Source organism: Pleurodeles waltl, chromosome 8, assembly GCF_031143425.1.
Source record: "Pleurodeles waltl isolate 20211129_DDA chromosome 8, aPleWal1.hap1.20221129, whole genome shotgun sequence".
NCBI classification, from domain to species: Eukaryota; Metazoa; Chordata; class Amphibia; order Caudata; family Salamandridae; genus Pleurodeles; species Pleurodeles waltl.
Genome location: NC_090447.1, coordinates 1,453,672,871 through 1,453,688,091, shown reverse-complemented (window position 1 = coordinate 1,453,688,091; position 15,221 = coordinate 1,453,672,871). Strand labels below are relative to the sequence as shown.

Genomic DNA, 15,221 nt, shown 5'->3' with positions numbered 1-15,221 from the left:
ATCTTGTGTTACTGGTTGTCACTTGTGGTAGCTGTAGCACGAAGAGTCAGGCTCACCGGAGCTTTTTATTGGTGGTTGTTGTGGGCAGCCAGATCTTGGTGGGAATGGCCCTGTTAGTCTCACAAAGAGCCCAAAATGTCAGGATTTCTCTTTTCCACTAGAAGGAGCTCAACTGATGCCACACCAAGGGTCCAGGACCTGGGAGGCACCTCTTGAGGACCAGGAAATTTCTCCAGCAGAAGCCAACAGGACTCAGGCATGTCCAGTTGCAGGTCCAGGCAGATCCACTGCAGCAATTAGTCTGGGCAGTTTCAGAGAGGCCCCTGAAACTTGTTGTGTCCCTGTAGCTGGGAAAAGGTGGTCAGTCAGCAGACCCTTGGAGTCACTTCAGGCTAAGGCAAAGGGTACAGGTTCAGTTTTCCTTCTCTGGAAGTATAGCAGGTCTCAAGCAGCGGGCAGTCCTCTGTCAGCAGGGCTATCCTGTTTCTGAAGTATCTGCAGGTACAGGAGGGTACTAAAGAGTGGGTCTGAGGGTCCTATGTTTATATCAGTTGCTGGCTTTGAAATTGGAGAAGTGTCTGGAGTTTTCCCAACACATAGGTGTTTGGAATTTCCTGCCTCCCTGACCTTGTCCCAGTCTGTCTGCAGTTACAATAGGCAGTGTGAAGTTCTTTTTGAGAGGCAGTGACTTTGAAGTGCAAGTGTGACAGGTGACAGCTCCAACCCCCAATCAAGTCAGAATGGTCCATACTGCCAACACCCCTCTACTATGATACTTTCTGGCAGGAATACACAAAGGGCACCTGCCAACTACACTTAGTCATATGACCCAGGAAAACAGGTTGCCAGCACACATGGTTAGCACAAGGTAATACCAACTTTCTAAAAGTGGCTTTTTCAGAATTGTGACTTAAAATCCGACTTTATTTATAAAGAGGGTTTTAAATTACAATTGCTCAGACACCATACATGACATTCCTACTTGTTGTCACACAGACGTTATCTTTTATTGAAGATAATAAGGCAACTCAATGTTATCCTATGGGACATGTAGGCCTTGCAATAGTGAAAAATAAATTACATTTCATTACCAAGACATGTAAAACTTAAAAGTACATGTCCAACGTTTTACACAAAATTGACTCTATTTAAGGTCTGCTCTGGGGTGACTTATACATATTTAAAAAAAGATTAGGCCAAGCAAAAGGTTTATTTTAGGAGGGCAATATGGCAGTTTAAAACTGCACACACAGGTTGCAATGGCAGTCCTAAGACATGCTTTTAAAGACCTACTTAAGTGGGTGGCACAATAAGTGCTAAAGGGCAGCTAGTAGCATTTAATTTACAGGCCCTAGGTACAAGTAATGCCACTTTACTAGGGACTTACAAGTAAACTAAATAGGCCAATTGGGTATAAGCCAATTTTGCCAGGTTTACAGGAGGGAGCATAAGCACTTTAGCACTGGTTAGCAGTGGTAAAGTGCATAGAGTCCTAAGAACCAACAAAAATGGTTTAGGAAAACAGGATAAGTCAAGGCAAAAACTTTAAGAGTGGCCCTGCAGAGAGGGGCAGGTCCATCATAAATTCTTCAGGATTTATTGCATATCTTGACAGCATGGTCATCTTGTAATAGACGTGCAAAATACAGAAGATTTTGAGCCACTAAATCTTATTAGCAAACCCCTTTCGTTGATTGGCTAACATACAGTTCAGCACTATGACTTTGGGTCTTCTTGGTTCGTTTCTCTATATCTCAATTTTGTTTGTATGTGACTATTTCCTCTTTTATGCTGTTTGCCTTGTATTATGTTTAAATAACGTCTTGTGAATCTATTTCTGTTTCTTTAGCACCAGGCTTTATTATTCTAGCTATGGATAATCTAAGGAAGTTAAAAATTACTTAACCTAATGTGAAAAGATAACAAAAGCCTGTTAGAAGGAGAAAACATAGATTGCATAGCTGGGCATAAAGCAGTTTTATGTTTTTTTCAATAGATTTGTAACAATGTTAAGGTGTTATGTACTATGGTCAATGGTTGTGTTGATGACTTTGTTTCATCAGAGGCTATAGGAAGAGGAAATAAGGCTGCTATCTTTTTTTGTTAACAAATCCTATTGTACAAATATTGTCTAAACATAGTGATTCTGATGGTAGGTTTGTATATGCTAAGGTTAAACTCGATAAGTATGTTCTTTATTTTTGTCACTATATATGGCCCCACTGCAAATGACCCTATTCTTTCAAAAGGCATCACCCCTGAGATTAGTTGTCTAGGCAAGGTTACCCTGGTGATGTTAATGCAATTCGTGACCCATTTTTAGGTGAATTGTCTCCAGTTAAATTCAATCCTTCAAAGTCCTTTACATTATTTAAACCTTTTTTAGGAAACAAAAAACACAACAATTGGAGATCTTTGGAATCTTGCTTTCCCAACTAATAAATAATTTTCAGTTTTTCCCAATTCACATCACAGTTACACAAGGATTGATTATCTATTACTTCCACAAAATCTATGTCACATATCTCTAATCCCAAAGTTGAACAAATTGATAATTTTGATCCTCACTTATCTCAAAAATTCTTAAACTGAAAGTTAGTATTTTCTATAAATTAACTATTTGTAAATCATATGCAATCTCTATCTCATTACCCATTTTGAGCTAATTCAATCCTGCATGATGCAAAACAATACTAAATTATATGCTAAACATTAGGGCCCATATTTATTCCTGCTTTGCGCTGAATTTGTGTCATTTTTCTTACGACAATTCGGCGCAAAAGTAACTCCATATTTATATTTTGATGTTAAAGTTTGCACCATTTTTTAGCTGTGTGAACCTACCTTGAGTCAATGAGATGCAAGGTAGGTGTACCCGTCTAAAAAATGGTGCTAACCCCATAGCCCCATATTTATCCCCGGTGCTAAAATTATGCACGGGTGGGAGGAGGGGCTAAATAATGGTGCAAAGCTTGCTTTGCACCATTATTTCACGCCTGGGTCAGACCAGGCGTTAGGGGACCTGTGGACCCATTTCCATGGTTAAACACTATGGAATGGGTCCACAGGTGCCCTCCTCAAACCCCAGGAACACCCCCACCCACACCAGAGGGACACCGAATGATGGGGGACCCCATCCCAGGTAAGTAGGGTTAGTAGAGGTACGTTTTTTAACTTTTTTTTAATTAAAGTGCCATCTGGGGCCCAACTTGGGGACTCCTGGTCCCCTGTGATGGCCATTGGGGTGGTGGGCATGACTCCTGTCTTTTCTGAGACAGGGGTCATGTGGTATGGAGGGTTTTGCGTCAGAAAAGGATGCTAGGCTGGTTAGAGGCATTTTTTTTTGCCTCTAACCAGCCTAATGTAATTTTTTGGTGCAAAATCCCCATCTCACATACCGCTACCCCCACCCGGCTAATGTCTTTTTTTTTTAATGCTAGTCCACCCTTTGCACAGGCTTGTGCCATTCCATAAATATGGCGCCTGGCTGGTGCTCAGGAATGGCACAAGCTGGTGCTAAACTTTTTGATGCAAAACTGCGTTAGTGCAGTTTCGCATCAAAAAGTATAAATATGCCCCTAAGAGAGTCACACAAATACAGCTGTGATATGTCTTACCCAGAACCCCAACAATCTTTAAGATGACACAGGGAATAGAGAGACAGAGTCAGAGGTTGAGGTAGGCGGAGAAGGAGAGCTATTCAGATAGACAAATTGAATATTCAGAGGTCAATGAGAGAAAGTTCCCTTTCTCAGGAGGCCCCTTTGAAGGTAGGCGCCCTGGGCAATTGCCCACATTCCCATGCCGTAAAACATCTTCCAGATAAAAAGGTATTTTTAAGAAAACTCTATGATCATGCAAACCAAACCCTTTCACAGAAAAAGTTCACAAGTATCATATCTCATCAGTATCATAATTTCACCAGTATCATGTCTCTATTATAGAAAGTAACAATGGACTTTACTCACCAGTTGTCACATTAAGATGTATTGCATGGCCCACACTGCTTTGGCCACTCAGAGCCACAGCTTTACAGCGATACATTCCAGTGTCGTTTAGCTCAGCTAATGTAATGCTTAGGGTGAAATCACCATTGTAGCGTGTCTCTGTACTTGTTATCCATTTAGCATTTATTCTGCCTGTCTCATGCTGAATAGTTATGCATGCACTTCCAGTATATTTGCACCAGGATGCGTTCGCCAGTGTGCCAGCACAATACTTCACTGGGCAGTGTAAGGTTTGTGACATGCCTGCTGCGACCTGATAACGAGTATTTCTTTCAACAAGAACGTCCACATAACAGGAAGTTTCGTCTCCTGGATAGAGAAAAGACACACGACAAAGAAAATAAATGAGAACCTTCAGTCTTGTGTGGTCTCCTCCTATATATCACAGTCACTGTCATCCTAGTGCATTGTAATCAGGAGTATTTCTAGGCTGGAGCAAACCCATAACCACATTCTGTCATGAGATCTGACAATATCAGCTTATCAACAAGCACTGCCCTGGGGTTCATCATTGTATATGGCTGATAACTATGTGTTTGCTGTGAAATGGTACTGCACACCGTGATGTGTGCTGTAAGACTGTGTCATCCTCATCTATTTTGTACATGACAAAACAGATTTTGACTCTATTTTCATTTTGTGATTATAGACAAAATCACTCAGTAAAACATGCTATTACATATAATGCATTTTGTATTTGAATGTCAGCACTGTCAGTGAACGCTGTTGCCATCCTTATTAGGCTGTGTTATCTGACAAGGGCAGAGGACCAGGCTAATCTCAGTGTAGAACCTTTAGGCCCAACTATGTATGTCTGGTTTGAGGGCAAGCTGCCTCCCACTCTCCCCCAAGAGTAGGAAGCATATGCCATGACACCTTTTTTAGGTCTGGTGTTAGACATTTTGCTTTTATCAAAATTATATACAATACACTTACTTATGGGGGCTTTGATCCAGCACTCTTCAGCCATTGGTTTGTTGTTGTCATTCACATTTTTCAGCCACCCACTAAACCATATACGCACTGGGTTGTGGGTCAGCTCACTTCAGCCATTGGATAACTTCACTTTGAATGACAGCATTCTGCGCTTTCACAGGGAGCATATTCACACCCAAAGTAGTTCCCTTCGGGGCCAGGGACTACTATGGCTAGGTTTGCTTCATGAGCACAAAAAATCTGATTTTACCCATTGTTTTTTTTATATTGCCAAAGACCTGGCAGCTCTCTGAACAATAACATTTTACAAAAAAAAAAAAAAAAAACAGCATTGGAGAAGGCAAAGGGCAGCAACCAACACCACACCTATTGCCTTGTCAATGCATGTTCTGCGTGGTGTAACCTGGGGCCTGCAATCACAAATGGAAGAGCTCAAACAGTCTCCAGAGTGCATCAATGTTTTTACTACGAGTTACCACATGTGCTCTTTATCCCCTTTGCCCGTTAGATGAATCTCCAATCCTGAACCAACCCAGTTTGGTCACCGCCCTGTCTTTAGTGTAAACTATCAAAATATGTCAACAATTAATGGACCTATCGCTTCTGGTTCCCTCAGGAGACAAAACCTCTTTTCTAGCCCACACCCTACTGGAAGAATTGCAGCCTTAATCATAATGGCTGCTGTAAGTCTCGGTGGCCTGAGACCCATTGTTATGTATGTGGGCATTGTGAACTTCAGTTGGGACCTGGTAGACAAAAAAATCATTCCTTATGGTGATCCCTGACTCTTGCACCCATGTAGCAGAAAGATATAGGTGCTGGCACCTGGGAACTGCAAGCGCTCAATGTACCCTACCTACAAGAAGGTAGAACATTGACTACTTTGAATTTGAAAGCTCACATTGTGCACTTGTTGCAAGGAATGACAACACACGCTAGACACCTCTAGCTACAGTACTGATTATCATATATGCTCCATGATACAGCTTTGCATGCAGAGCAAATTAGTCTTGTAAACACTGTAAATCCATCCGCTTGGTAGACCTAATCATGGTGGCTGAGTATCATGATTTACTAAACAGGGCTAGTTATTTTTGTTGCAAGTCATAATCTCATTTAAATATTTAGGTCTGATTGTACCTTCCAAATAATTGTGTTCCATCAGTCAGTCAAAAAGCTTTATTGTGGCTCAAAGCCATAAAAGCGTAAACAAAATAAAACAATTAAAATATAAAACAATCATCAAGGTACATGACATATGAAATAGATAAAAACTCTAGCAATCAACTGTGCTAAAACAATACCATTTCCCTTCTGATTTATACAATTTCATGTGATAGGCAGACATGAATTTAACAACTGGTCACTCTTAAACCAGAAAATGTCATGTGAAAAATCATTTTTTCTAAATAATCCATCGTCAAACAATATAAACAATACAATGATAATGCAGTCAATGGATACTATGGTTCGTACAACACAGTAACCATTGGGTTTGGAGGAAAGAACATAAGCTTTATAAATTCGCCCCAAACCCATTTGACTCTGAATCATCCCTCATTCTCTGTCTAATTGTCCACATGCCTAGCAAGAATCTGCTAACCCCAAATACAGTTAGGTAACTTGTGGTGGATTGCCGCATCCACGCACAGGCGGTCTCCACGGAGATGCCGAGTGAGAATACCTCGCGCGGTCTCCGTGGAGAAGCATACGTCGCGGACCTGAAAAGATGGTTGGAAGGCGGTCTGGTGAGGACGGTTAGGCTGTGTCGATGGCTGGGGCAAAAATGTAATAAACTTACTTTAAGGATCTTCTACGTCCGTTATTTTGGAGCACCTCCCTTCACACTGCCGACGAGGGTGGCTCAGTTTTTGCCCCAACATCCAGGAAGATTTATTCTAACGGCAAACGGAGGCTCCGTTGGACAAATTCTGGTGTTCATGTCGAGTCTGTCAACGCGAGGAGCGCACAGCAAGGGAGCCGAGTGGAGTGCACTGGAGTCGAGTTGAGGAGGTGAAATGCTCCGGATATCCTGAGTTCCTGGAGGCGTGGTTTCCTCTTAAAGGGGTGGTTGTGGAACAACGTTAAAGGGGAGGTGTTTCTCTCTGTTCAGCTGCATTCTCAATGATGGTTTCAGATGGTGAAAGATCTGTAGTATCTGTATACGGTGATAGGCACACCTTCTTCATCTAAAGCGCGTTTGCCTGTCGTATACATTGCACGGTGACAGACACACCTATTGGAAGTGGGATTTTGTTTGAGTTCAAACACGCTTTTAAGATTCTGTTTTAATTGCCTGTCGTATACATTGCATGGTGACAGGCACACCTATTGGAAGTGGGATTTTGATTGAGTTCAAACAGGCTATTAAGATTCTGTTTTAATTGCCTGTCGTATACATTGCACGGTGACAGGCACACCTATTGGAAGTGGGATTTTGATTGAGTTTAAACACGCATATAAAGTGAAAATGTGTATGATGGGTATTATATAGGAAATTTGAGGATTTAGTATTCTGTTTTCAGTCTGCAACAGCATATTTAAGTGTTTGTGTTAGTTACTTTAAAATACCTACTATTTAAAAATGCAGAACGTAACACCCCCTCCCTTTTTCTTAAGCAGTCCAGGTGATCCTACATATTCTTGGTCTAAGTGGAAGAAAATGTTTGTTCACTATGCTAGAGTGTGTGGACCGACACTCAGCGCAGAGAGGAAACACGCACTTTTGATGCACTGATTGAGGGGTGAAGGTCAAGAGGTACTTGAAAACGTACCAGATTTAAGTTTTGAAGAATCTAGAAATCTAAATGAATACGAATTGTGCATTAGGAAGTTGGACAAACATTATATACCGAGAGTCAGTACGATAATGGAGAGGTACTATTTTGGGAGAAGGGAACAATGGAAAGATGAATCGGTGGAAGAGTACATTACTAGTTTGAGGAAACTTGCAGCCTTTTGTAAATTTGGATCTTTAGTGGATGAAAGAATTAGAGATCAATTTGTGCTAAGGTGCAGTAGTGACAAAATTAGGGAAGAATTGTGGTTAAAGGATGAACTACCTTTGGAAGAAGTGATCTTGGTAGCAAAAGGAGTTGAGCATATGCTTAAATGCGTTAAAGAACTAGGTAGTAACAAAGTTATAACTGGTGAATCTATGAAGGTGGATGAGGTGTTATGTGAAGTGAAAAGCAAAGAGCTTAGTGCAATGAGGAAAAAAGATGATGAGTCAAAGTTTAAAGGAGAATGCTTTCGATGTGGGAGAACTGGCCACAAAGCTAATGATAGCAATTGTCCGGCTCTAAATGTAGTGTGCAATTGCTGAGGGAGAAAAGGTCACTATTATAGATGTTGTCGTAACAAGAAGAAGAAGTATGGTAACAGCAACACGATGAGAGAGATTAAAGAAGTGTCTCAGGAGGTGGTTTTCCAAGTTAAAACATGGGAGAAAAGTGAGGAACATACAAGTGAAGTGATGAAATTAGAGGGGGTTGATCTTTTGATGAGGTTTGATTCATGTTCGCAATTAACAATAATTTCCAAGAAATGCTTTGATTTATTAGTAAAGAAAGCTAGAGTTTTAAATAAAATGGATGTACGTCCAGGTGGATATGGTGGACAACCAATAAAAGTGTTAGGATACTTTGAGGGTCATCTTGAACTAAAAGGGAGACATTTAGGCCCGTATTTATACTCCGTTTGCGCCGAATTAGCGTCGTTTTTTTCGACGCAAAATCGGGGCAAAACTAACGCCATATTTATACTTTGGCGTTAGACGCGTCTAGCGCCAAAGTATGGGCAAATAGCGTCATTTTTTTCCTTGCGTTAATGAGATGCAAGGAAGGCGTTCCCGTCTAAAAAAATGACGGCGACGCAAATGCGTCGTATTTATACTCCCGGGCAAAAATCACGCCGGGGAGTTGGCGGGTCTAAAAACCCTGCATTTGCGCCACTATTTAACGCCTGGGTCAGGGTAGGCGTTAAGGGGCCTGTGGGCTCAAAATGAGCCCACAGGTGCCCTTCCCATGTCCCCAGGGACCCCCCCTGCCATCCCTGCCCACCCCAGGAGGACACCCAAGGATGGAGGGACCCACCCCAGGGACATTCAGGTAAGTTCAGGTAAGTATAATTTTTTATATTTTTTAATTTTTTTTGGTGGCATAGGGGGGCCTTATTTGTGCCCCCCTACATGCCACTATGCCCAATGGCCATGCCCAGGGGACATAAGTCCCCTGGGCATGGCCATTGGGCAAGGGGGCATGACTCCTGTCTTTACTAAGACAGGAGTCATTTAAATGGCGTCTGGGCGTTGAAAAAAATGGCGCAAATCGGGTTGAGGCGATTTTTTGGCCTCAACCTGACTTGCCCCATTTTAAGACGCCCTAACGCCATTTTCCCCCTACGCCGGCGCTGCCTGGTCTACGTGGTTTTTTTCCACGCACACCAGGCAGCGCCGGTCTGCTAGCGCCGGCTAATGCCATTCCATAAATACGGCGCCCGCATGGCGCTTCAGAATGGCGTTAGACGGCGCTAAATTTTTTGACGCTAAACTGCGTTAGCGCAGTTTAGCGTCAAAAAGTATAAATATGGGCCTTAGGCCCGTATTTATACTCCGTTTGCGCCGAATTAGCGTCGTTTTTTTCGACGCAAATTCAGCGTAAAACTAACGCCATATTTATACTTTGGCGTTAGATGCGTCTAGCGCCAAAGTATGGGCAAATAGCGTCATTTTTTTGCGTGAACGCCTTCCTTGCGTTAATGAGATGCAAGGAAGGCGTTCCCGTCTAAAAAAATGACGGCGACGCAAATGCGTCGTATTTATACTCCCGGGCAAAAATCACGCCCGGGAGTGGTCGGGTCAAAAAAACCCACATTTGCGCCACTTTTTAACGCCTGGGTCAGGGTAGGCGTTAAGGGGCCTGTGGGCTCAAAATGAGCCCACAGGTGCCCTCCCCTGCCCCCAGGGACCCCCCCTGCCACCCCTGCCCACCCCAGGAGGACACCCAAGGATGGAGGGACCCACCCCAGGGACATTCAGGTAAGTTCAGGTAAGTATAATTTTTTATATTTTTTAATTTTTTTTGGTGGCATAGGGGGGCCTTATTTGTGCCCCCCTACATGACACTATGCCCAGGGGACATAAGTCCCCTGGGCATGGCCATTGGGCAAGGGGGCATGACTCCTGTCTTTACTAAGACAGGAGTCATTTAAATGGGGTCTGGGCGTCGAAAAAAATGGCGCAAATCGGGTTGAGGCGATTTTTTTGCCTCAACCTGACTTGCCCCATTTTAAGACGCCCTAACGCCATTTTCCCCCTACGCCGGCGCTGCCTGGTCTACGTGTTTTTTTTCCACGCACACCAGGCAGCGCCGGTCTGCTACCGCCGGCTAACGCCATTCCATAAATACGGCGCCCGCATGGCGCTTCAGAATGGCGTTAGACGGCGCTAAATTTTTTGACGCTAAACTGCGTTAGCGCAGTTTAGCGTCAAAAAGTATAAATATGGGCCTTAGGCCCGTATTTATACTCTGTTTGCGCCGAATTAGCGTCGGCTTTTTCGACGCAAATTCGGCGCAAAACTAACGCCATATTTATACTTTGGCGTTAGACGCGTCTAGCGCCAAAGTATGGGCAAATAGCGTCATTTTTTTGCGTGAACGCCTTCCTTGCGTTAATGAGATGCAAGGAAGGCGTTCCCGTCTAAAAAAATGACGGCGACTCAAATGCGTCGTATTTATACTCCCGGGCAAAAATCACGCCCGGGAGTGGTCGGGTCAAAAAAAACCCGCATTTGCGCCACTTTTTAACGCCTGGGTCAGGGTAGGCATTAAGGGGCCTGTGGGCTCAAAATGAGCCCACAGGTGCCCTCCCCTGCCCCCAGGGACCCCCCCTGCCACCCTGCCCACCCCAGGAGGACACCCAAGGATGGAGGGACCCACCCCAGGGACATTCAGGTAAGTTCAGGCAAGTATAATTTTTTATATTTTTTAATTTTTTATGGTGGCATAGGGGGGCCTTATTTGTGCCCCCCTACATGCCACTATGCCCAATGACCATGCCCAGGGGACATAAGTCCCCTGGGCATGGCCATTGGGCAAGGGGGCATGACTCCTGTCTTTACTAAGACAGGAGTCATTTAAATGGCGTCTGGGCGTCGAAAAAAATGGCGCAAATCGGGTTGAGGCGATTTTTTTGCCTCAACCTGACTTGCCCCATTTTAAGACGCCCTAACGCCATTTTCCCCCTACGCCGGCGCTGCCTGGTCTACGTGTTTTTTTTCCACGCACACCAGGCAGCGCCGGTCTGCTAGCGCCGGCTAACGCCATTCCATAAATACGGCGCCCGCATGGCGCTTCAGAATGGCGTTAGACGGCGCTAAATTTTTTGACGCTAAACTGCGTTAGCGCAGTTTAGCGTCAAAAAGTATAAATATGGGCCTTAGTAGGAAAAGTATATGTGTCCAATCAGGGGGACAATCTTTTAAGTTGGGCACATCAAAGATTGTTGGGGGTGGTATTGAATCCCAATGCACAACCACAAGTGCAAATGCAGTGTGTTAAGTGTGTGGAAGGAGAGGTAATCTCTGAATTTCCTGAAGTGTTTTTGGAGAAGTTAGGTTGTCTAAAAGGATACAGACATAGAATTAGACTGAAGACGGGTGCCATTCCGGTAGTAGCTAAAGTGAGGAAAATACCTTTGGTGCTACAAGAGCCGGTGAGGTCAGAGCTTAGGAGACTGCAGGATTTGGGTATAATAGAGGAAGTGGAAGCAACAGAATGGTTGGCACCCATAGAAGTAGCAAGGAAGGGTTATGGAGACATCAGATTATGTGTGGACCTTAGGGCTCTAAACAGAGTAGTTGTAGTTGACATATTTCCTCTTCCAAATATTGAAAAAATTGTGTCCATGATTGGAGGAGCGAAAACATTTTCCACCCTAGACTTAACTTCGGCATACCATCAGGTAGAGCTGGAAGAGAGTTCACAGGAGGTGACGGCATTCCTCACACCTTTTGCCGCCTTTAAATTTAAGAGGATGCCTTTTGGACTAGTATCGGCAGCCTCTGTGTTCCAACGCATTATGCACAAGGTTTTGGAGAATGTAGGGGGTGTGAAATGTTATCAGGACGATGTTTTGATCTTTGCAGACACAGTGGGAGAACATTGGGAGCGTGTGAGGTTAGTATTGAGGAGATTAAGTCAAGCTGGTTTTACTCTTAAAAGGAAAAAATGTCAGTTTAGTCTAACGGAAGTCGAGTACCTAGGACATTTAATCACAGGGGAAGGTGTAAAACCCAAACCTGAGTTAGTCACGACAATAAAAAAATGATTAGCTCCCCAAACCAAGGAAGAAGTGAGTTCATTTTTGGGGATGGTAGAGTACTATGGGAGGTACATCAAGAATTTGTCTGAGAAGACAGCGAACATGAGACTTCTTTTAAAGAAGGGAAAGGAATTTATTTGGGACACTGATTGTGAAAAGGAATTTATTAAGATTAAGGAAGAATTGGATAATGCTCTGTGTCTTCAGGCTTTTAAACCGTACAAGTCTACTATTATTGTCACTGATGCCAGTGCGAAGGGTTTGGGTGCAATCTTGATGCAAGATGACAAAGGGAAGAAGTGTTTAATTGCTTGTGCATCTAAAACTTTGAGTGGAGCCGAAAAGAATTACTCGGTAATTGAAAGGGAGTCGTTGGCCATTCACTGGGCACTGAGGAAATTCAGGCATTTTGTCTGGGGTACAGAGTTTGTGGTGCTGTCTGATCATAAACCTTTAGTTGAGGTATTTTGCAGCAAAGGCTTGAATTCTATTTCTGCAAGAATAAGGAGGTGGATTATTTCTCTACAAGAGTTCAGATTTAAAGCGGAATATCTGCCGGGAGCGTTGAATTTTAGCGCAGATTGTCTATCCAGATTAGTTGTGGAAGATGTTAAGGAGAGTGAAAAAGGATTACATGGACAGGAAGATAATGATTGCGAATTATTCTCTGATGTATGTGAAATTACATGTGAGGTGATATCTGAGCGAGAGTGGAAAGAAGCGGTGAAGGATGATGTAGAACTGTGGGAGGTGTGCGAAGCATTAGAGAGTGGAAGTTTTAGATCACTAAATAGAGTATGTCTTTTGGTAAAAAATGAATTAGCAGTGGATAACAGCATGTTGCTGAGAGGCACAAGATTGGTTCCACCTGAAGTATTAAGGGTTAAGATAATGAGCCAAGCTCATGAAGGTCATCTGGGAATTGTTAAGACAAAGAGAATTTGAGAGAGTGTTTCTGGTGGCCAGGAATGGATTTGGAGGTGGAACTTGTGGTCAGAGAGTGTATACAATGTTCACAGAGTGATAAAATATTGAGGACTCGCAATGTACCAATGTGTTGTAGGCAGTTGCCATGTAAACCGTGGGATGAAGTCGCTATAGACATTGTTGGCCCATTATCGGGTGAACATTCTACCCCATATCTGATTGTATTAACAGATTTATATTCAGGTGGGTGGAGGTCAAAAGTGTATGTGATGTTTCCTCTTCCAGTGTGATATGTTTCTTAGAGGACATGTTTAGGAAAGAAGGTTTTCCTAAATCTTTGTTATCGGACAATGATCCACAATGTTCTACAAGCTTTGAGAAATTTATGAGTGAGTGTGGCACCAAGCACAAAAGGTCAGCAATATATCATCCCAAGACAAATGGTGCGGTAGAGAGATTTAATAAATTTATTAAAGAAAGTATCCAACTGGCAAAGGCGAACACTTTGAATTGGAGGACAGAGCTGTTGAAGAGGATCACAAGTTATCGATTTTCACCACATGCTACCACTGGGAAATCTCCTTTTGTTCTCTTCAAGAAGAGGTTACTAAATGCCAAGTTGTGTCCTGGTTGGATGGAGTGGAGGAAAAATTGCTTCAATTTAGATAATTCTGATTGGTGGGACAGAGAATTAAGACTTTTAGAGAAGAGGAAACAAGAATTTGATGCAAGAAAGAAAGTTTCGAAAGTGAAGCTAGCTGTAGGTGATGTGGTGAGGAATAAGGCACCCACAGGGTGTGTAAAAGGATCAAGTTTCACAAGACCCTTTGTGGTAATCAAACTATTTAAAAACGCTATAAAAACTTCTGATGGGAGAATTTGGAACATGAACCGAGTGGTTCGGATTAAGGATGTGGTGCAACCAGAGTTAAGTATTGAAGGTAAAAGCAGAAGTGGTTCTGAGTCAAGAACACAAAATGACAGGTCTTGTGGTCTTACTAGGTGTGAAGGGATAAGGAGAAGTTGTCGGAAGAAAATCTCTCCTGAACACCTTAAAGACTGTGTTCTAAATTTAATGTAATTTGTTTAATGGGGTGTGGGGTGTTTATTCTGTGATATCGTAGAGCAATATTGCATTCACTTTCTGATGGTGCATCAAGAGATAAAGGTTGTGGGGTCACTGTTTGAGATGCAATTTTTTTTTTTGGGGTAACATTTATACTGTTGTTGTTGGTTTATGTTCATGATCTGATATGTAGTTATATACTCTTCTATGTCAAAATTGTGTTCATTATAAGAGAGAGAGATGTGTGGTGTATTGCCGCATCTGCACGCAGGTAGTCTCCATGGAGATGCCGAGTGAGAATACCTTGCACGGTCTCTATGGAGAAGCATACGTCGCGGACGTGAAAAGACGGTTGGAAGACGGTCTGGTGAGGACGGTTAGGCTGTGTCGATGGCTGGGGCAAAAATGTAATAAACTTACTTTAAGGATCTTCTACGTCCGTTATTATTGAGCACCTCACTTCACATAACTTACATCATATTTCAATATCCTAACTGCTGCTGCATACTGTTTGATTCCCAGATTCTGACACAGCTGAACAATCCCTATTTTCCTACAGTTTTAGTAAAGCAAGCAAAAAAACAAAACATTCTCTACAGTCCGTTTAGGGGCCCCACGTTGTAGACACTTCTGTGCAGTTGGCTGTAAAATGCCCAACTGGCAGGGTTCCATACCGTAGTTGCATATACAATCACCTAGCCAATGGCGGTTGAACCTCATCCAAAAAATTCTCCCTCCTGTAGAAGTCTTTAACCTGAAAAAAGGCCTCTGTCAATGAGCCTCTGTTCAGCTCAGATTGCTCCACCTGGTCCTTTTTCTGCAATTCTTGGTTTTAACTAAGGACTTGGAGATTGCCAATATCGAGCCAGGGTTACTCCCCAAATTTCCAAGCCCAATATCCTCAAGAACAACCTTGATATGCAAAACCCATGGAATGGCATTTGAACCTGGAAGGCCCAGAA

The 15,221-nt window shown here is 43.0% G+C and overlaps 1 protein-coding gene across 1 annotated transcript in view; it reads right to left on the bottom strand.

Moving 5' to 3' along the window:
• The window catches only part of LOC138248761 (uncharacterized), a 68,266-nt gene that overhangs the window by 31,757 nt on the left and 21,288 nt on the right, over positions 1-15,221 (bottom strand). The window contains exon 2 of the mRNA XM_069202634.1: positions 3,969-4,316. Within this exon, the coding sequence (XP_069058735.1) occupies positions 3,969-4,316 (348 nt within the window). The remainder of the gene's footprint in view (positions 1-3,968; positions 4,317-15,221) is intronic.